Source organism: Vanacampus margaritifer, chromosome 4, assembly GCF_051991255.1.
Source record: "Vanacampus margaritifer isolate UIUO_Vmar chromosome 4, RoL_Vmar_1.0, whole genome shotgun sequence".
Classification (NCBI taxonomy): domain Eukaryota; kingdom Metazoa; phylum Chordata; class Actinopteri; order Syngnathiformes; family Syngnathidae; genus Vanacampus; species Vanacampus margaritifer.
The window spans coordinates 32,574,795-32,596,998 of record NC_135435.1 but is presented as its reverse complement, the minus strand read 5'-3'; the positions used below and the strand labels follow the sequence as shown (position 1 = coordinate 32,596,998).

Here is a 22,204-nt window from a genome sequence, read left to right as displayed (position 1 = left end):
AAATAATCCACTTTGCTCGCTCGGGTCCAACTTTGTGCATGAAGAGTTTGTGCCGCAATCCAATTGAGTGTGCCGCTCCTTTTGGTGTGCGTGCCTTGGCCACCAGGAGGCGCTACTTTGTAATGCACACACAAATGAAGAAGTCTTCGTCCTCTTGTAAAAAGACAATAGTGTCCTATTTCTCATTTTTCAAAGAAGATCAAGATTAGATGCTAACGTTAGCATGCGAAGGGCTTTCTTTCATGTTAGCGTTAGCCTAGCTGCATTGTTTGTTTGAAGTACGCAAAACATTTGCCAAACTGCCGGCGGCGCACGCATCTCAAGTCAAAGCGACAAATCCGGAAGACTCGTATCTCAAGGCGTCCAACAGGCCGCTCGCGCTTGCCACGTATTTTCCCGTCCGCGCGTGTTTCGGATGTGATCGGACACTCGTGTGGAAATAAACGTGCGCGGCAACGGAAAAGTCGTCCCAAACAATCCCCCAAATTGGCAACATTTTGTGCCGGCGTTTGTCTGGAAACTGGTTGGCCCGCAGGCTGACAGGCGCCCTCTAGTGGTCAAAGGCAAGAGATGGAAATGCTTCTTAACATTCTGGGTTCTGTTTCACCAAGCAAGATAATCCGGATCAGCTCACGATGAGCCCGACTTGATTTGGAGCGCACAAAACACACGACGGAAGCTCAAACGTGCTTTCAATCATTTCACAATCGTTTCCCAACGCCACCGATGATCCTCATTTTGCATTTCAAAAGTTCCACTTATTATGTTAGCAACTCTGCAAATCCAACAGCTGACTTCCAATTTGGCAGAAGCGCGAACGGACAGACGAGACAGAGAATTGTGGATGTGAAGTACATGAATGAATGAATTTGTCATGTGACGTTTGGCCAAATGATGTCAGAAAGATCTTACCGAGATGTGAAATGTTTATTGTGGAATTGCGGATGTCTTAGCTCACACATTTCAGTTCGTCAAAATGAGATCTGGACTCCATCGTCACAAAGAGTTTGCATGACAAACAGATTCCTTTCAAATGTTGAATGTCGCCGTGAAGAGAACTTCTCCACGGATCAGTCATGTTACGTCACGTCTCCTGATGCTGCAGCGCCCCCTGCTGCTCATCCCAAAGTCGAGCGTTGTTGTTGGAATGTGAGCAGGCGCGGAAAGGAGATGACGTCACCGAGAGGGGGGAAGAGAAGGAGCAATTGGGGAATGCGTGTCCTCTCTTCAAAATGCGACTGAGGCTGAATTGGCCCGTCACGCTTTCACGCTTTCACGCTTTCACGCTTGCGTTATGCGCACGACGCTCGTGCGGCAGCATGTGGCGGTGTGTCTGACTTGAGCGCGTGCGCGTGCGCGTGCCCCTGCTTTCATCCGTACAACGGCTATCATACAAACACACTTACGAAAAAGCTGCCAGTAATCGTTTTACAACACGAACCTCCAGTAACCTCGTTCTCACAAGATGTATTCTCGCGGCGTTTGCGAGTTCACAAACTCCCGAGAATCCATCTTGTATTGATTTCCAGTGATACGAACCACTGGTGGCTCGGACCAATCACAGAGCGACATTGTATTTGGGGGCGGGATATGCAGCCGTGACGAAAACAAGAAGCGCCGAAGCCGTGGGAAGAAACCAAACAAACATGGCGACTCCGGTGGACGCTGCAATGAATTCCGTTCTGGCTGAATTGGTCTCTTGTATCCGCATATCAAAAACCGACAACAAGTCAACGCCATCATGTCAGTGTTAAAAAGGCCAGCTTGAAGTGTTTGTGAGGTTGCAGCGCCCTCTGTGGGTCACTTTATTGCCACCATTTCAATTGGAGTGAGGCACGTGCTTGGCCACCTGCTGCTTGTTAAGACCGACGTGGTTGCTCGCCTTACGTTCAACTTTTGCTACAAATCTTCAGTTGTCAACGTGTCGGCGCCTTCATGTCCCGTTTTCAGTCATTCTAAGTCATATATTCTTTTGAGTTCATGAGACTTGTTCTATTTTGGACTTCTGAATCTCCACGTAGCTCAGCTAAGTCGCATCGTATGACAGCCTCGCAATGGCGGCTCTTGGATTTCCATTGTAATGTATTTGCTTTGCAGAAAACACACGGCGGCGCCGAGGACGTGAGATGGAGTCCGGGCTTGGGCTTTCCTGGGTGGAGTTTGCGTGTCCTCCCGGTGCCTCCTGCGTGGCTTTTCTGCGTGGCTTTTCTGCGTGGCTTTTCTGCGTGGCTTTTCTGCGGGTACTCCAGGCTCCTCCCACATTCCAAAGACATGCATGCCACCTTAATCGAATGCTCCAAAATCTCCATGATTAAGAGTGTGGATGGTTGTTGGCCTGCGATTGGCTGGCAAGCAGTTGAGGGTGGACGGAGCCCACTGGGATAGGCTCCAGCACCCCCGCGACCCTTGTGAGGTAAAAAAATGTAAAAAAAAAAATCATTATTGAAGTCGCCCCCCCCTTTAATGAAGGGGTCAGTGTGTAAAAGTGCGCCACTAGATGTCACTATAGAATGCAGCCGAAGCGCACGTATTTGGAAGCACGTGCACTACGGTGGCTTAGAGACAACGTGCAGGTAAGCGGCGGTCCATCCTTGGGGGGTCCGACACTCGATGCCAGCACCAGCGGGGCTTCGTTACGTTTGTTCGCCAATTTGTCTTTTGGCCGTCTGTAGCAGGAAGATGAAATTTGTCAGCCTCTTGTAAGGCGAGACTTGGACATGGCATGAAATTTGTGATTCCACAATTGTGTGTACGTATGAACTGTATATATACGTTGATGTGATGAATGAATTATTAGTTCACCACTAGATGGCGCTTAAGATTACACACTGTCACTTGAAACATCCTTCCATCCATTTTCTTAACCGCTTTTCCTCACAAGGGTTGCTGGAGCCTATCCCAGCTGGTTTCGGGCAGTAGGCGGGTCCACCCTGAATTGGTTGCCAGCCAATCGCAGGGCACACACACACCAACAACCATTCGCTCACAATCTCACCTACGGAGAATTTGGAGTGCTCAATTGAGCTGCCATGCATGTCTTTGGAATGTGGGAGGAGCCTGGAGTACCCGCAGAAAAGCCACGCGGAGGCACGGGGAGGACATGCAAACTCCACCCAGGAAGGCCCAAGCCCGGACTCCATCTCGCGTCCTCGGCACTGGGAGGCGGACGTGCTGAGCCGTTCGCCCGCTTGAAACATATTTGTTGAATTTTGCTGTGGCTTACGAGAATATCAAAGCGACTTTGTCTTCATTTCCCGCCTTGTTTTCTTGACTTGTTCTCGAAAACGGTTTTGTTGTTTGTTTGTTTGTTTGTTTAGTTCCAGGATCAGCAACATGGCTTCGGACCAGGACAATCTACATCCAGTAGTCCTACAGAATGCGTGCACGTTGGAATATGTGTCACGTGCACGAGCGGGAGCGGAATGCGGACAAAGAAAACGTCGAAGGCCACTTGACTCAAGTCAGTCTTTTTGGAAGCATTTCAAAGTCTGATCTGGCTGCTAAACAATCTCACTTCATGGCTGCCAACACTTCTGTTTGTGCGCGCGCGTGAAAGTGGGTGCGCCCGTCGGTCTGTCTGGGTGTGCGTGCGCGCGTGCGTGCGCGCGAGAGAGAAAAGGGGTAGAGCGGCGTGAGAGAGCACACAGATATTTTGTCAAGCAGCTTTCGTGTGAACACATGTTGCTTGTCCCTCGCGTGTGTGCGTGCGCGTGTTCACGCAAGCGCGCGCGTGCGGACCGTGCCATGTTTGGACCCTTGTTGGAATACTTTCGGAGGATGAGTCGCTGCTAAACGGTGAGTCTTTCCCGGCTTTAACATTGGTTTCATGTGCAAACATTGCCGTCACGCGCACGCACGCACACGCACGTGACTCGGCAAGTCAGCGCGTGTTTTGTGTGTGCGCTGACTGCATGATGGCGTGTTGAGCAATTTCTTGCGCCAAGTTGCTCTTTCGCTCAGCCTGCTCGGAATTGTTGGAATGTTGCGTCTTCTTTTTCCAAATCTCGCAACTTTTACTGAACCTGTTGGCCGAACAATCGGCGGCACGCGCACGCGCGCACGGTGAACGCACGCAAGCACGGGGGCTGAGCATGCGCAGCGGGGCGTGTAAAGAATGCCAGCAGGGTAATTCGCCGAGGGGGGCGGAGCTTGTGCAGGTGGCGGCCTGTCCGTGCGCTCGCGCGCGCGTGCGTGTACGTTGCTTATATTCGTGTGTGTTAGCTGCAGGCAAAGAGAGGTCAAAAGTCGAGAGGTCAAAAGTCGAGAGGTCAAAAGTCGAGAGGAGAAATCGGGAGTTGACGTCGTTCTTTTGAAGTCGTCCAACACTCGACATGCTTGTCCATCGAGTTTGGCTTTTTGGTTTTGCGTCTGTTAGTGTGTGCGCGTGTGCGCGTGTGTCTGTCTCGTCTACTTGTGGTGGTTGGGGGGTTGAGGGGGGGGGCGTTGTTTTGTCCAATGTGTAATCGTCTTTTGCTTTCAAATGCGAGTCAATTGATGACGACGTCTTTTGCTAGCGCGTCCGTCGCTTTTGCTTTTCCTGCTGCGACAAGTCAAAGTTTTCACACGCACGCCTCCTCTTCATATGCAAATGAGGTGATGCCGATGTCGAAGTTCTGGTCGACTTGGCCGCGTGTTGCTACACGCAAGCAAAATCCAAACCTGGCTAACATCCTCGCTGCACGAGTAAAAAAAAAAAAAAAAAAAATCATCAGAAAGCACATACAACAAATTTATGACGACAAATATGTTCATTTGGACAAGAAAACATTTCTAACCATTACTAGTACAAGTACTCAACTCTTAAGTAGCCACCGATACAAAGTATGAAGTACTGATACCACATAAAGCAATCATCGTGCGGGCCGATAATCGATGCCGATATTCAGCATTTTGGTGAATATCGGCATCGGCTGTTTTGAAGAAGCAACATTTAAAAGTGTGTCGGTTATTTCTGGACATTTTCAGATCTTCTGCGAACTTTCTGCATCTTAAAAACAATTCATTGCAGAATCATTTTTCAATTTCCAGCATTTGAGATCTTGTGAAATTTTGGAAAACTTTGGACTTCTTTGAAGTTGACTTTTGAAAAGATGCTGATGAGTTCCTTCAACTTTTTGTTCTCATTTAAAAATGGACCAAAATGTTTAACATGAGATCAAAAAAAAAACTTTCAACATTTTGCAAATCTGAAAAGTTGTTCACTAAGCATAAAGACACTTCAACAATAATAATTGTTTATTTTTTTTTTTTTTTTTTATTGCTGCCAAGATGTCCTCTTTTATTGCGAGTGAATATCGGCTCCAAAATATCATTTGTTGTTCTCCTTGGCTAGTAATAATCGGTGTTGTATTGGCCTAAAGGAAAACATATCGGCCGATCTTTAAACCAAAAAAAAGAGGATTTTCAAGAAAGACCTTTTTTTCCCTACATTGTCTTCAAATTGCATGAAATGAAGATCATTTTTTTCAATTCATGATTGCTAAAGAAGTATTAGCCTGTCGTCGCAATTACCAATACCTTGAAATAAGGCCTGGTATCGATGTGATGCCGATATCTGGTATCAGCACTCGACCGAATTGACGCCCCCCCCAAAAAACATTGAAAAATGTGTCGTCCCCCAAATGCTGCTTTCCCACCAAAACTGCAACACGAGAACGACCTTGTGACACCCGCGCCAAGCTTGCATTTGACGTCCTTGGCCGCTCGCAAAGCGGCCAAAACCGGACAATCGTCTCCATCAGTGGACCAGGAAATCCGATGAGGCGCTGCAAGTAGCGCCGACGGAATCCTTCTCAGGACGCCGCCGCCGCCGCCGCCGCCGCAAGTGTCCGTTCCAAGCGCGCTCAACATTTTGGGGAAATCGTGTCACGTTGCAGTTGCTTTGGCAATCCGGATCAAACGTGCACAAAACGTGCACAAAACGTGCACAAAACGTGCACAAAACGCTTTCATCTTTGCCTTGATGGACGCCTGAAAAGAAAATGGCCGTAGCGTAAGCGGACATTTTCCAGACTGCTGCTTGGCGGGCGCTCGCATAACGGTCAGCCATGTTCCAGCTTGTGTGTGTGTGTGTGTGTGAGGGGGCGTGGCTTAGATCATGGATGCCAATGACGGATGGCGTGGCAGGAAGCAACAAGTGAGCTTTTTAAAATAAAAAAAAAAAAGAGGAGGACAAGCACAAGAGACGAGTTGTCCTCCTCTCCCGATTTGAGATTTTGGTGCCGGATGTCCCCAGCTTTCGGCTTTTCCACTTTGAAAGCTCACACGCCCCCCCCCCCCCCCCCCCCGGTCTCTTCCTCGCGCCAGGCCACGTTGATGGAGTTTTTTGTGGAACAACAAGAACCGAAACTTTGACGTCAGGACAAATGTCGGACATTTCACCAAAGTCATGTGACAGAAGCCAGAACCAAAGTGGAAGGAGGCGTGCTCGGTCATCCTGAAAGCGGACACCTTATCCGACCCCCCCCCCCCAACCCCCCACCCCGCCCCTCCCCCACTCCCGGTCTGGGAAAGCACTCAACAGCTAAAGATGTCAAGGACCCCCTCGGGAGCCCCAAAATGGCCGACCTGCCTGAAGATGGCGGGCTCCGTGTTGATGTTGACGACATTTGGACGCATCTCAGCTGAACCAGAAAAACGCAAAATTGAACATCGAACCAATCAAAGTCCGGTGCTGCTTTTCTTCTTTTGGTGCGGATGTGAGTTGAAATGTCCACGGTGAGACTCCATGTTGTCTTGTGCTTGTCCTCAGTCCCGGACGCTTGGTCCACTCTTGTGGCCCCGTTTGTCTTCAGCAAGTCGGCGTGGAGGACGTTTGTCCTCATGGGGGACGTTTGTCCTCACGGGGGACGTCTGTCCTCACGGGGGACGTCTGTCCTCATGGGGGACGTTCCTCAGCAAGTGCATACAAACTGCCGGAGGTTCGGCTTTTGCAAGCAGAGCTGCCGTCCGATTTCGTCCCAGGATCTCCTTCGTGGTTGGACGTCCCTTTTGGTCTGGAGATTTGTCTGTCGACGGCCTTTTCGTGCTCAACGATGAGCCGCCGCGTCTCTTGTGACTTTGATTTGGTCAGCAGCTGAGCGAGGTCTCGGGCACCGTCGTGTCGGGAGCGAGGACGGGAGGGAGGAGCAACTTGGCCAGAAAATTCTACATTTTGTGTCTTCCGCCAACCGGAGACCTTTTTGCCGACTCGTCAGCACAGCAGAAGAGGAATCCTGTTGGCGCGGGTCACGCGAGTCTCCGGTCCAAGCACCTTCGTGGAGGTTGACCTGAAAATAGCAAATGAGTCCAAGTCCCGCCAGTGAGCGAGCGGCTTTTTCGTTTCAGCGCCGGTCAGTGCAAAACGTCCTTCTGTAAACGGGTCTGCTGCTTTTCCACCTTGTAGGAACGCGACGCCTTTCGAAGTCCGCCTCCTCCTTCAGCAGCCGTCGCCGGCCGCAGAATCGAGAGCGTCTGGGGTGGCAGGGTCTTGCTCAAGGGCACAAAAAGGCTGAGGACGGAAGCCGCAAGCTCAGAATGGGCAGGCCGCTTAAGCCCCGCCCCGTTGGCCGCACCTGACGGGCCGCCGTCCGTCCGTTTGACAGCCCGATGCCGTCAAATGGCCTGAAGGCTCTCCACGGCGTTCGAACCCTCGGTGGCCGCTCCAGCATGTTTTGATTTTGTCACCATGACGACAGGTGAGACCAAGACGGAGGGTGCGAGGACAGGTGATTTCCCACCGCCGCCCGCCGCTATTCATGCAAACCGGCAAAACCGGAACGACGGCCCGCCGGATGCGTTCGCACACAAACGAGCCGTCCTTCATCATCATCATCATCATCATCGTCCGTTTGACATGTTGGAGCCCGGTGGGCAAAGTGCGGCCCGCGGATAACAGAATCGAAAAACGGAGCCGAAGGCGGCGACAGTCTTCCATTGGATCCGATTCCTTTTCAACGACCGGATGGTAGCTCAGCCGACCCACAATGCACCGCGCCGGCGAGACGCGCACTTCGCTTATTGTTATTTGCAGCCGCCAATTTGGTTGAAAACTTTATTTGTCAATGCAGTCAAACATGATTTGGAGCAGACGTGTCAAGATCCGGTCCAGGAGGGTCCGAGTCCTGCATGTTGTCCAGGTTTCTCGACTCCAACGCACCTGCCCGGTCAATCAGGATCTCCTTCTGATTGCGTTTCAAAATCAATCGGCTGTTGAAGACTTAAGCTTGGACTTTATTGATCTTTTTGGGACGACTTCCTTCGGGGAAATGGACTTTCCAGCAGCAACAAGAACAGACGGGAAGAGCAACGAATACAAAAATAACACATTGAATGAAGTCAAGTGTACTACCCCCCCCCCCCCCCCTCTCCAGGACCGGACTTTGACAACACCAGCTTCGAGGTTCTAGCTCGTAAATGTAGCAAGTAGCAAATGTTGCTTTCTGATTTCGGACGCTCGTGTTTAAAAACATTGCGGGGATGAAATAGCAAAACCAAATCTCCTTTGAATGCTCTCGAACACCAAACAATGGAAAGAAGGAGATAACGGCAAGTCCCGAGTCCGATTGCGCTCGCCGTTTGCTGTTTCTGCCAGCACGCCGCGGTGTGACTCCTCCCCCCCGCCATCTTGATGATTGGAGCGATGGCCATCCTTCTGTTTGACGCGTGTGTTGCTCGGGGACTTGATGAGTCACTGGACGGCAGCTGTTTGCTCCCGTGTTAACTTTAGCCTCCGTGCTACGTCAGGCCGCCGCCGCCGCCGCCGCCGTGGCGTGTTGCACTTGATTGATTGCTACGGCTGCACAAGTTGTCGGAGGCCGGCCCGGTATTTTTACTGGGCTGGATCTCCGCCACCGGATCGGATTACCCGCGCGTCTCCATAGCGACGCCCTGCCAAGCACCCCCGCGGTCATCGGCAGCGTCCGGCGTTTTCGGCGAGCGGACTGTGACGAGGCCACAATGACGAGATCCGCGTGAAATCCGTTTTCACGCATTTGATGAATTGTCATTCGTGCTGCGGATGTTTGTCCTAATTTGTGTCCAAATGTTTGTCCTCTCGTCAGCGTGACCGGATCGGGGTGCGCCTCGGCCCTCCGGGAGACTTCTGCCGCCCTTCCTGGCCGGCCGTCATGCGGCGCCACGGGAGGCGTCCGCGCTAGGAGTCCTCAGCATGGCCTGGCTGGACTCCGTCAACGGGGACAGACAGCATCGAGAAGTGCCCGCACCGGAACGCCGCCTCCTCGCCGCGCCGCCGGACGTCTTCAGGGTCCCCTGGGAGGACGCGGTCCACCTGCACTCGGGACGCCAGCCCAGGACGGACGGCCCGCAAGTGTCTCCCGATCCCAGCGGGGACGCGGGAGTCCAGATAGAAGCTGAGCGATCGGGGGCCCGCGGCCAGGGGGAGGAATCGGAGGACGTGGATCCCACGGGGATGACGCTGCCCAGATTCTCGCCTCAGAAAGGATCCTTGACCCAGTCCATCAGCATGAGGAACCGAGCCGCGCGCGCCGCTCGTCACGCTCCGACAGGCGCGCTGCCGAACAATCGGGTCCCCTCCGCTCAAGGACAGGACCAACGGGAGAAGCTGGCGCCACCTGCCCTCACAGCGGCGAGTAGCGGCGCAAACGCGGCCCAAAGACGGAAGCGGAAGGAGGACGGGGACCAGCGCGGACAGCAAGAAGAGGAGGAAGTTGATCATATCGGAAGTTTAGCGCCTTGCGCGGAGCACAACGAGATGGCGATGGGCAGAAAGTGGGAACGGGAGGAAGGACGAGACGACAAACGAGGGGACGAGGATCGGCATGACGAGGAAGGACGAGACGAGGACCAAAGGGAGGACACATGGCCAGACGAGGAAAGACGAGACGACAAACGACAAGATGAACAACGGCATGAGGAGGACGGACAAGACGAGGACCGACGAGACGACACATGGCAAGATGAGGAACAACGGGACGACAAACGAGACAAGCAACGGCATGAGGAGGACGGACAAGACGAGGACCGACGAGACCACACATGGCAAGATGAGGAAAAACGGGACGACAAACGAGACAAGCAACGGCATGAGGAGGACGGACAAGACGAGGACCGACGAGACGACACATGGCCAGACGAGGAAAGACGAGACGACAAACGACAAGACGAACAACGGCATGAGGAGGACGGACAAGACGAGGACCGACGAGACGACACATGGCAAGATGAGGAAAAACGGGACGACAAACGAGAGAAGCAACGGCATGACGAGGACGGAAGAGACGACGTATGGCGAGACGAGGAAGGACGAGACGACAAACGAGACGAGCAACAGCATGACGAAGAAGGACGAGACGAGGACCGAAGAGACGACACATGGCAAGATGAGGAACAACGGGACGAAAATCGATGGTACGAGGAGCAACGTGAAATGGATCAACAAGACGAGGACCCAAAGGACGACACATGGCGAGATGAGGAAGGACGAGACGGCAAAGGACAGGACGAGGAACGGCTTGAAGACGAAGGACAAGACGAGGACCAAAGCGATGACAGACTAGACCAGGACGAACGGTACATGGATGGACAAAGAGATGAGACGGGTCAACACGAGAAAGGGTGGGACGAGGAACAAAGAGACGACGGAGGACGAGATGAGAGACGACGCGACGAGGAAGGACAAGATGAGGACGCAAGGGACAACCGTCGGCGGTACGAGGAGCAACGCGACGTGGATGGACGGGACGAGGGACGGCGAGACGAGGAAGGCGTGTCGAAAGTGCAACCGCAGCAGGAAGTTGAGCCGAGAACTGCAGACTCTTATTGTGGAAAGATGTCAGCGCCGCACACGCACGCTGAAAACTCTTACTCTGAAAAGCTTCCAGAACATCGACACTGTGAGAAGTTTCCCGTAGAAAGTCACACTCCAGGCTCTTATTGTGAAAAGTGGACGCCACACACACACAGCCAAGGCTCTTGTTCTGAAAAGGTTCCAGAACAAATGCACCCTGAGGATTCTTATTTTGAAAAGCTTCCCCCACATAAAGAGAATCAAGACTCTTATTCTGAAAGACTTCCAGGACAGAATCACACACACACAAAGTCTGAAGAAGAAATACACACTCCAGATTGTTGTCAAAAGTTGACACGTGCACACATTGACCACTTTTGCTCTGAAAAGTTCCCACAACAAATTCACACTGATGACTCTTATTGTGAAAAGCTTCTAGAACAAATACACAACCAGGACTCTTATTGTGAAAAGATTCCACAACTAATAGATAACGAGGACTCTTCTTGTGAAGAGATGACACCACCACACACACGCACACAATACCCTTATTGTGAAAAGCCTACAGAACAAAGACACACTGAGAACTCTTATTTTGAAAAGCTTTCAGAACAAATTGACAACGGGGACTCTTATTGTGAAAAGATGATCCACTTGTACACTACGGACCCTTGTTCTGAAAACTTCCCGGACCTAATTCACGCTGATGAATCTTATTGTGAAAAGCTTCCCGAACAAATACACAGTCAGGACTCTTTTTCTAAAAAAATTCCAGGCCTAATAGATAACCAGGACTCTTCTTGTGAAAAGATGACACCATCACACACACACACGCAAAACTCTTATTCTGAAAAGCCTACAGAACATATGCACACTGAGAACTCTTATTTTGAAAAGCTTTCAGAACAAATAGACAACGAGGACTGTCATTTTGAAGGGATGACTCTGCACTCTTGTTCTGAAAAATGTACACAGCAAATGTACACTACCGACTCTTATTGTGAAAAGCTGCCATTACAAATGCACACGGAAGACTTATTTTCTGAACGTAGCTCTGCTCAATGCACTCGTGGCAGCAGCTCTTATTTTGAAAACAGCTTGGCAGCCATTTCAGTAGCCGTGGACACGGCTAACTCTTATTGTGAAAGGTCCGCTGAATACTCTTATTGTGAAAAGCTTCCCAAACAAATAGACGACTCTTATTCTGAAAGCTGTGCTAGCCTCTGTCCTGCTGACGACTCTTATTTTGAAGATTCAATATGTGTTGAAGACTCTTATTGTAAAAACGGTGTTGCACACATCAGCGCTGGTGACTCTTATTGTGAAAATCTCGCACCACACATACGCACAGAGGACTCTTATTGCGAAAGAGTTTCACAACAGCTGCTAGATACGGAGGACTCTTATTGTGAAAAGCATCCCCATCACGTAGACGCTGAGAAGACTTCCTGTCCGACGTTAGCTTGCGAAGGCAAATGTCAGCCAGCGGACTCGCACCTAAGCCTGGTTTCCTTCCGCTCTGGCTTCGGCAGGATGCTCTTGCGCTCTGGAGTCGTTGCCTTGCCTGGTAATCGCGCACGTGCACACACAAACACACAAACACACAAACACACAAACACACACTTGCCTCTTGTGTGTAAGCCACCAGCGTTTTTGTCTCCCCCATGTGGCCGATGTTGTAAGTGCACCATTTGCCCCTCGGCAGGAAGTCGCGATCGAAGCGGGCGTTTCCTCCTGACGGTGGACGCCGGTGTCGACGCCGTGTGGTCCCGCCCCGAATGCCGGCCTGGCGAGCTGCTACGCCTGATGCTCTACTACGTCTACACCCTCGGGTACCGATGAGGATGATGATGATGATGAAGATGAGGATGAGGATGAGGATGAAGATGATGATGAGGAGGAGGATGAGGATGAGGATGATGATGAAGATGATGATGAAGATGATGATGAGGAGGAGGATGAGGATGAGGATGAGGATGATGATGAAGATGATGATGAGGAGGATGAGGATGATAAGGATTATGATCATGATGATGATGATAATAATGAGGATGTAGATGAGGATGATGATCCTGATGATGATCTCGATGATGAGGATGATGATGATGATGAAGATGATGATGAGGAGGAGGATGAGGATGATAAGGATTATGATCATGATGATGATAATAATGAGGATGATGATGATGTAGATGAGGATGATGATCCTGATGATGATGAAGATGATGATCTCGATGATGAGGATGATGATGATGATGAAGATGATGATGAGGAGGAGGATGAGGATGATAAGGATTATGATCATGATGATGATAATAATGAGGATGATGATGATGTAGATGAGGATGATGATCCCGATGATGATGAAGATGATGATCTCGATGATGAGGATGATGAAGATGATGATGACTTCCTGTTTGTGTGTTTTCTGCTGCGCTGTGACTTTTCTGTCCTTTTTTGCGGCTTAGCGCCGGCTCGCCCGGCGTGACGGTACTCGTGGACACCCGGCGGGCCGCGCCCTCGGCCGCCCTTTTGTCGGCTCTGGACGCCGTGCAGGTAAGATCGTCCGGCCCCGGCTCAGGTCACATGACTTGATCGCCAACGGGTGTGTGTGCGCAGGAGGAGGTCCCGGGTCACGTGGGCCGCGTGTTGCTGCTGACGGACGCAAAGGTTGGCGGCGCGCATGTGGACCGGCACGCACCGGCGACGACGCCAGCCGGCGCTCAGGTCAAGCCCTCTTTTTACCGATTCATTGCTTTCATGCGTGGGAGCAAATCATTCACGGCTTTGACGTGTGCGTGTGCGCGTGTAGTTGGAGGCGGTGTCGTCGCTGGAGTCGCTGGCGGACGAGGATCAGCTGCCGCGAGAGTTGGGAGGCTCGTTGCGCTTCAGTCACAGCGACTGGCTGGCCTTCCGATCCGTGAGTCCGCGCGCACACGCCGGGACGCACACGCCGGGACGCACACATCAGCTTCTCAAATCTTTATTGACAAGCGTGTCACAACTGCGACTTCAGTGGCATGACTTACAAACCGACTTTTCACCATTGGGCAATTTTGCACAATGTCACACTGATGGCGTGCGTGTGTGTGTGTGTGTGTGCGCGTGCGCGTGTTTCAGAGGGTGGAGCAGCTGGGCAGTCAGTGTGATGATGTCATCAAGCTGCTGCAGAAGAACATCGACATCATGGAGAACACGCGCCTGCCTGGCACACAACAGGTACACACACACACGCGGCATTCGCACACCAACACACACTCCTGCATGAAAACCCACAATTGACACAAATCGCACACTTAAGCAAAACCGAAAGGACGCGCAAATGAGCCACTCGCGCATTTCCCAGGATGCCGAGCGGCAGCTGTCCATCTACCGGCAGTTGATGCAAGACGTCCTCGGAGACAGCCGATTGGTGCGCCTGCAGCAGGAGGGCGGAGCCTGGCTGTCGCTGCTGCGGCGGGACCTAGACCGGGACGGCGAGGGCCCGCGGCGGACGGCGGTGGCGGCCGTCTGCTGTTCGTACCAGCGAGTGGACGAACTGCTCCACCGCCTGGTGGCCTTCAACAACGACAGGACGAGACGGCTCCGACTCGTGCGAGACTTCTGCCGAGCTGCCCGCGCCTTCCGGCAGGTCGGCAAACTTCACGGAGAGCGCTTGAAAAACAACCAAAGGGCCGTGACCGATTATTGGCCGGGCCGATGATTCCACAATTTCATTTGTATTTTTTTCACTTGACTTTGGAAGAGCTGCTGCTGATCTCAGAAGCTTCTGTTTTTCTTTCCAATTGAACCCAACATACGTCAAATTTGGAACATTTCTGAGAAAACGTGATTTACTGTCCAAAACATTCGGGAAGCGATTTACATTTTGAGGTTTTCCTGAAACCGTTGACTCCCTCAAACTCCCTCAATTTTTTTAATCTAATTTGAAAACAAACATTATCTAACATTAAACTCATTGACTGGCAGCCATTTTGACTGAAGCAAGCCCCTTTGCTCCCGGCTGTTTTACTAGAATTTGAATGATTTTGCAAGGCCCACAAAATATTGCTTTCTATTGTTATCAAAAGATTCGAGTCTCTTTTTTCATCAGGAAAATATTTCAATCTGTTTCCGTTTTGCAGCAAATGAGCATTCGAATATAGTTTCGTCATAATTCACGTTACCGTTGAAAACACTGGCAAAAAAAAGTTTTTTCTTCTTATACTCTGCTGCCACCTGCTGGCCGTTTTTGTAATAACTGCCATTGCTTCAAGCGTTCTCTTCAGTTGAGAGGCTGCAGGAAAGCCTTCTGTATGCTCGCGCATAAAACCCCCCATAAACAAACGTATAAATACGTCTTTGGGACACAATTTAAAATAGAACGTATTTATACGTTTTGGGCAGCAAATGAGTTAAAGATCATTTCAACAGAGTTTGTGTTTTTTTACATTTTGATGGCAATATTTTCCTTTTTGAGTGAATATCGATTATCGGCACGATTACTAATAATCGGTGTCGGCCCTGAAAAATCACATTCTCAAACGCACGCACGCACGCACGCACGTCGCCACTCTCACGCTTTGGCTTGTTGTGTGTGCGTGCGTTTCAGGTGAGCTGTTGGATGGAGGGGGAGGGCCAGACGCAGCTCGGGTGTCTGGACCAATCGGAGGACTCGCTGGAGGCGCTCGGCCGCAAGCAGCGTGACTTCAAAGACTTCTACTCCTCGGCATGCGTGCGTCACTTTTTCAACATTTCTCGACAAATGGCGGACATTTTTGAAATATTTCAAGCCCCAAAAATATTTTGTGCTTGTCGTGAATGATGAAATGTAGAAAGTCATCACGCGCAGGGCTGGCTGGCTCCAAAATGTTGACCTTGGCGTGCGTGTGCGTGCAGGCTCGCTGCAAGGAAGGCGAGGCGGCGCTGCGGCGCCTGGAGCGCTGGTGCGAGGCGTGGCCTTGGGACGCCGACTCCTACCGGGCGCAGGTGGGCCCCTTGCGGGATCAGCTGGACCGATTCTGGCAACGCGTGGCCACCGTGGGACGCAACATCCGCAAGCGCCTGGCGCTCTACCGCTTCCTCGATGGCGTAAGCGCTTCACACACACACACACACTCATTTGCGTGCGTGTGTGTTTACGTGTTGGAAACTTGTGCGTGCGCAGGCGTACGCGTGGGCCATCGAGGGTCGCCACCGTCTGGCCGCCATGGCGGTGAAGGTCAACATCTTGCCGGAAGAGTGTGTTGCGTCCTTGGAGGAGCACCGGCGCCGGCACCCGCCCATCCCCGAGATGGCCTTCCAGGAAATGATGTCGCTGGCCGACGAGCTGCGGGACGAGCGCGGCGCGCGGCAGCTGGGCTTTGCCCGCGCCACGTGCCGGGAGGCGCTCGCCATGTTCGACAAGAAGATGGCCGACGCGCGGCTGGCCGGAGACTCCGCGCGCCGGCGGCGCTCGCGCTTAAGCTCCGCCTCCACGGAGACGCTGTCGGGGGCCGCCGCCCCGAGCGCCCCGCCGCCGGACGGCCCCCCCTTGGCCCCCGTCAGCCCTCAGCGCACGCCCCTCCTCCGCCGCCTGTTTGGCGGCGAGCCCGCCAGGCCCCGCCTCCACTCGTGCGCCGTCTCCGCCCCCGCCTCTTTCCCACGCCTGCTTCGTAAAACTCAGAGCTTCGACTGTCCCGCCTCCGGGGCGGCGGTCCGAGCCCTCAGCGAGCCGGCGCGCAGAGGAAACACGGGCGTGTTCATCCGAGGTTTGGAGGTCAGCAGCGCAGAGGCGGCCGACCGCACCCTCTGCGCCAGGACGCCCGCCCCCACCTGGGCGGAGCGCTGCCGGCGTGGCCCCGGGACGCCGGGCGCCGAGAGTCCGGCGACGGCGGAAGGACGAGGCGATGGAAGGTGGGTTGTTGCCGCGGGAGCAGACGGTCGGTCGGTGGTCGTGGCAACGCGCAGCGGAAGTTGTCAGGCTGACGTCTGTCGGCGGTTGCCGCGGCAACGGGGTCCACGCTAGCCGACGTCAGCCGACGCCATACCGACGGAAAGCGCGTTTTGTGTCCGCACAGGAAGTTGCGTCACATCGTGGAGGAAATGGTGACGACGGAGCGCGAGTACGTGCGCTCGCTGCGCTACGTGACGGAGCACTACTTCCCCGAGATGGAGCGCGCCGACCTGCCGCAGGACCTGCGCGGCAAACGCTCGGTGGTCTTCGGCAACCTGGAGAAGCTTCTGGACTTCCACGCTCACGTCTTCCTCAAAGAACTTGAGGCCTGCTGGAAACATCCGCTCCGAGTGGCGCCGAGCTTCCTCAGACACGTACGACGCGCTCGCACGCCTGCCGGGGGGCAAACGCACGATTGCCGCCGCTTAAGTCAAATGGCTAACATACGCTTGTGCTCGCCAGTTGACTTTGACTTATGAGCACAAGTGAGTTCTGAGAGGTTGTAAGTCAAATTGTTGACAACGTGTGTGTGTGTGCGTGCGCGCGTAGCAGGAGCAGTTCAGCCTGTACGCGCTGTACAGCAAGAACAAGCCCAAGTCGGACGCGCTGCTGGCCAGTCACGGCCTGGCCTTCTTCAAGGTGAAGCCACGCCCATCGCCACGCGACGCGTCCCTCCGCATGTCGCTGACGCCTGCGTGCGTGCGTGCGTGCGTGCGTGTGCGCAGAGAAAGCAGCGCGAGCTGGGCGACAAGATGGACCTGTGCTCGTACCTGCTGAAGCCGGTTCAGCGCATGAGCAAGTACGCGCTGCTGCTGGATGACCTCATCAAGGAGGTGGGCGTCGGCCAAGAGGCGGAGCTGACCTCGCTGCGGACGGCCGTCGCCACCGTCAAGTTCCAGCTGCGCCACGGCAACGACCTGCTGGCCATGGACGCCATCCGGCATTGCGACGTACGTATGCTTTTCGCAGATGAGACTGGCTTGTGCGGGCGGCCATTAACAGGCCCCGCCCCCCAACCCCCCGCAGGTCAACCTGAAGGAGCAGGGCCGGCTGCTGCGCCAGGACCAGTTCACCGTCTGGAGCGGAAGGAGGAAGTGCGACAGGCGCGTCTTCCTGTTTGACGAGCTGCTGCTCCTCAGCAAAGCCAAGATGGTGGACGGAGGCCTGGACGTCTTCCAGTACAAACGATCCTTCAAGGTGCGCGCTTGACTCACCTGCGCTCACCTGCGCTCACCTGCGCTCACCTGCGCTCACCTGCCTGCCTGCGTCCTCTCACTTCGCATTTCCACTTTCCCCGCTCATCTGAACGTATGACTAGACGGCCGCTAGCCCGCGTGAGCCGCTGAAGCCACAGGGCGGCCATCTTGCTCCTCCCATGGTGCTCGTAGGCAGAGAAAGGTTTCTTGGGAGGAGCAATATGGCGGCCGCTGGCTCCAAAAGTCTCGGCCTATCGGCGATCCAGTTCTTTTGACAGATCAGTGGCGCAATCTCACCTCCAGCTGCACTTTGATCTCACGTCACGCATTTTACTTCCTGTTCTTCACTTTTTGGCCTTCTTGCGTCGGCCATGACAAATCGGGAAACATTTCAAGCAAGCCCATTCGGGTTGGAATGAAAGTCAGTGAACGGCACCAAACGGGAGCCGGCAGAGATTTTGTGCAAAAAGGGGCGTGGCCCCCTCCCTTTGAAGTCTCCTGTCTCAGGAAGGCGGCACTCGCTCCATCTTCACCAAACGGATTCCGAATCATGTCGATTAGGTGCAGATTGGAGCGACCTTTTGATTGGACCTTGAAATTTTTCATGAAACGTCCTCTTTCTTGTTCTCTAAAACACATCAACGCTTCAGATATTTGTTTGCAAATGAAAAAACCTCATTGCATGTACGTGCGTGGTCACTTGCTCCACAAGGTCAAATGCAAGGTCAAAAGGTCAAGCGAGTCAAATCTTTTTGAAAATGTCCACATTTAGCTCCCATTGACGTCCAATTTGAGATGTTGTGTTTTCTTCCAATCCAAATGTGTCTGATGTCTGATTTGGCCCCGCCCACCCTCTTGTCCCTTCTTACGTCCAACGACGTCAGTCCTGTCCCACGCATCACGTAGGACGGCGTGCACACTTTTCCCAGCTAGCTTCAAGCAAGTTGCTGATTGGCTAAGACTTGGCCGGGAAAATATCCCAAGATGCATTTGGTGCGACCAATCGACCGATGACAGAAATCCGCCATATTTCTTCTCGCTTGGCGTCAGACTTCGGACTTGGGCCTGACCGAGTCCAAGGGGGACGACGGCCTCCGCTTTGAGATTTGGTTCCGGAGGAGGACGTCCAAGAACCAGACGCTGACGCTGCAGGCCGCCAGCGCCGACGTCAAGAGCGCCTGGACGCGCCAGCTCGCCGCCATCCTGTGGACGCAGGCCAGCCGCAACAAAGGTGAGCGGCGACATGTGACACGCGCACGGCCGGTGTGAGCGAGTGTGTGCGTGTGCGCGCAGAGGCGCGTCTGAAGGAGATGCTGTCCATGGGGGTGGGCAACAAGCCTTATTTGGACATCCAGCCCAGCGCCGCCGCCATCAGCGACCGAGCCGTTCACCACGTCAGCAAGATACGAGGTACGCCGTCCGCTCGCCGTCCGCTCGCCGTCCGCTCGCCGTCTTGGGGCTCGTCCGCAACTTGAGCGCTCCTTCGCATTCTGCTGTCAGCCGTCCGCCTTCCATTCCGTTGTTTGCAATTTCTTGGAGCAAATGTGCTGAAGATGCGCAAAACGGACTTGCAAATCGCTTGTTCTTTTGCCAATATTGAGAGGGGCCTCCGCTGCTGTAGGTGGCGCTATACACCACAGGAAGCGATGACGTGCTTTGAGTTTGCTTTTGTCCTGATCAGCGTTTCTTTGCTGTTTTCCGTCTCAAACCGCATGAATTTTCGCTTTGGATTTGTGTCGGGTCGCCCCCAAACAGACCTCACTTTATCGTCCGCCATTGTTTTGTGACGTCGTATCCGCTCTTGTTTCCAAAATCGCTTTTTTCGATACGCTTCAAATCGCACCCTCTCCAGGGCAATTTTGTGCCCTTTTTTGAATCGCTAGCGTTTCCATTCTGTCTTTTTTTCTACAATTGGACTCAAACTGAGCGGCTGCAAAGCCAAAAAGCGCCGACAAACGGTGTCCATCGTGTCTGAATTTGAATGAGGAGAACGTGTGTGGGACAAATGCGGAATTGTCCGCCGTCTCTTTTGTCCTCCCTCGTCACGACTCAGCAAAAGCATTCGGAGTCTCGCTTTTGCCGACCGATCCGAGCAAACACTTTGAATTTGGCAAATGTCCTCTCAATGTCCACTTGACGCCTCTTTAGTCAGTTATTGCCATGTGACAATGTTCCGTCCTGTCCAAACATTTTGGCAAAAAGAGTTCTTTTAAAACGTCTGACGAGGTTGCAAAGTTGTTATCGGGGTACAGGAAGTGATTTTTGCTTTTTGCCGTCGCAGGTGCCAGGACGCGAGCGTCCATCGCCGTCTCGGCCTCCGATCGCGCCGACCCTTTCCGGCGCGCTGCGGAGACCTCCGACCCCTCGTCTGCCGGCCTGCTGGGCTCCCTGGACCTGCACGTCTTCCGCTACCAGCCGCCAGGGGGCGACGTGGCGCCGCCGTGCGTGGAGGAAGACGAGCGGGAGCGCGACACCGCCAGTACGTGGCGCACACACGCGCAACACTTCCTGTTTGACAGCTGCGCTCGCAGTCGCGTGTCGCTTTTGTTTGATGTTTGCCGCCATTTTCAATCAATCGCTCGTAACTCGAGACCAAAAATGGTTCCCATCTGCATAAAGTGACTTTGACCTTTGCAGGTCAACTTGGTCATTTCAAATTGGCAGTTGAGAAAATGCACCGACTGAAATTGATGATGATTCCATTCCGGGTTTGGAACGTGACTCGCAAATCCTGGAAAATCCGCAAAAATGTTGCTCAGCGTTTTCCAAAGATTTTTGCAAATGTCTGATTTGCGGGACAACAAACACCAAAAAAAAAACACGTCAGCTGTCCGCCATTTTGGAGAGCAATAGAAATTGGAGTAGAAATTTGCTTTTGGCAGGCTGAAAGTCCAACAATTGTTTTTGTGTAGAAGAAAAAAGACACACGAGGGAAAACATCGGAATAAGATTCTTTTGTTTAGAAGACACAAAACGGACTCCGTCAGTCACCTGAAATGAAAGTGGAAGTTGTTTTCCTAACGAGGTCTCTGGTGTCGTCCCGGTAGCCACCGAAAGTTCGGGCTCGTCGTCCCGTTGCCTGTCGGGGTCGACCGGCTCCGACTCCGGCTGCGTCTCTTCCCGCCAGCGAGACCCGAGCTCCGCCTCCTCAGGCTCCTCCCACAAAGTGGTGAGTACGCGCACACTTCCCGTCGGAGTCACATGACTTGCTGAAACGGCCGCTGACTCTCAGGGGGCGGAGTCCGTGGCGGTCCCGGCGACCGAGGTGTGAGCGGCGGTCGCCCATCCACTCGGACACTCGGGGCGCTTCCTGTGGACGGCGCAAGCTGTTGCCATGGCGACCAACACCACGCCATTTCCTATGGACGCATGCGGCGCCGTTTTTGTCGGATGCCTTTTTCCTACGTTACATCTGATAGCACTTTTCTCCTTGTACGTGTAAAAGTAAGAAATAAACAAATGTGAAAACTTTCTGGCTTGTGTTGTTGCTTGTCATTGACTATCAGCAAAACCCAGCAGGCCGACGTGTTTACCGAGCGTGAGACGGACGCATTCTTCAAGTTGTCACTAACAAGATTATTATGGAAAAACAACACTTCAAGATTTCCAGTAAGGATGGGCGAGTATTGACACCAGATTTCAAGGTATCGGTACAATGTCAATACTGTACCAGTATTGGGCTCCCCCTTGTGGCCATTTTATCAATAGAAATTTGCCATTCATTTCATGCAATTTGAATGAAAAACGCTGTATTGGGATATCAAGGTCTTTCTTTAAATTGAAACTGAAATTTGATGTATCTTAAGTACCAGGAGTATTGGTACTTGGTATTGGTGACTACTAGCAAGCACTCGTACTTGGTACTAGAAATCAGAAGTCTCAAAATACACATATGAGAAAGAAAACAAACAAGTGTTCCAGCAAAATCGACATTAAGTGCAAGAACTCATTTTGTGCATTTTTCACACACAAAAATCAACTTACTGAAAATGTTAATACTATCGAGGTTCTACGTTTGTCCTGCATATGATTGCCAATCTGCCCAAAATATATATTCGGCAGGCCTAAACATGTCGTAGGGCAGAATAAGACCCGATGTAAGCGCAACCAAGACATGACTTCTATTTAGTGGTGAATAAGGATAGTACAACTTTAAACTACAGTCGATGCATATTTGCAGTTCAGCAGCCGCATTTTTTTTGTCCTCAGTTGGAAAAAAATGGGTTGTTTTGCCTTTTTTTCTGGTAATTTACCCCCCCCCCCCCATTTATATTGAATCTTTATCAGCGAAGATTTTTTTTTTGGGGGGGGGGGGGTATTAAAAATAAAATAAAAAAACAAGGAAGA

General features: G+C 52.6%; 1 protein-coding gene across 6 annotated transcripts; it reads left to right on the top strand.

Moving 5' to 3' along the window:
* Positions 1–1,425: 1,425 nt before the first annotated feature.
* On the top strand, positions 1,426–21,328 carry plekhg4 (pleckstrin homology domain containing, family G (with RhoGef domain) member 4). Of its 6 annotated transcripts, none has more exons than XM_077563491.1 (20): positions 1,426–1,743; positions 3,318–3,460; positions 12,453–12,579; positions 13,216–13,303; positions 13,367–13,474; positions 13,560–13,667; positions 13,868–13,966; positions 14,094–14,378; positions 15,339–15,461; positions 15,626–15,817; positions 15,894–16,621; positions 16,786–17,035; positions 17,211–17,300; positions 17,387–17,611; positions 17,688–17,858; positions 18,908–19,088; positions 19,151–19,267; positions 20,139–20,336; positions 20,905–21,026; positions 21,090–21,328. In XM_077563491.1, exons 2-20 carry the CDS (start codon positions 3,334–3,336, stop codon positions 21,126–21,128), a joined length of 3,378 nt encoding a protein of 1,125 aa, XP_077419617.1. In that variant the 5' UTR covers positions 1,426–1,743; positions 3,318–3,333; the 3' UTR covers positions 21,129–21,328. The 6 variants fall into 6 exon arrangements, with proteins under 6 accessions (XP_077419617.1, XP_077419616.1, XP_077419615.1 ...); XM_077563489.1 differs by lacking the exon at positions 1,426–1,743 and adding an exon at positions 9,042–12,314 and having other exon boundaries at positions 3,319–3,460; XM_077563486.1 differs by lacking the exons at positions 1,426–1,743; positions 3,318–3,460 and adding exons at positions 3,467–3,795; positions 9,042–12,314.
* Positions 21,329–22,204: the final 876 nt, after the last annotated feature.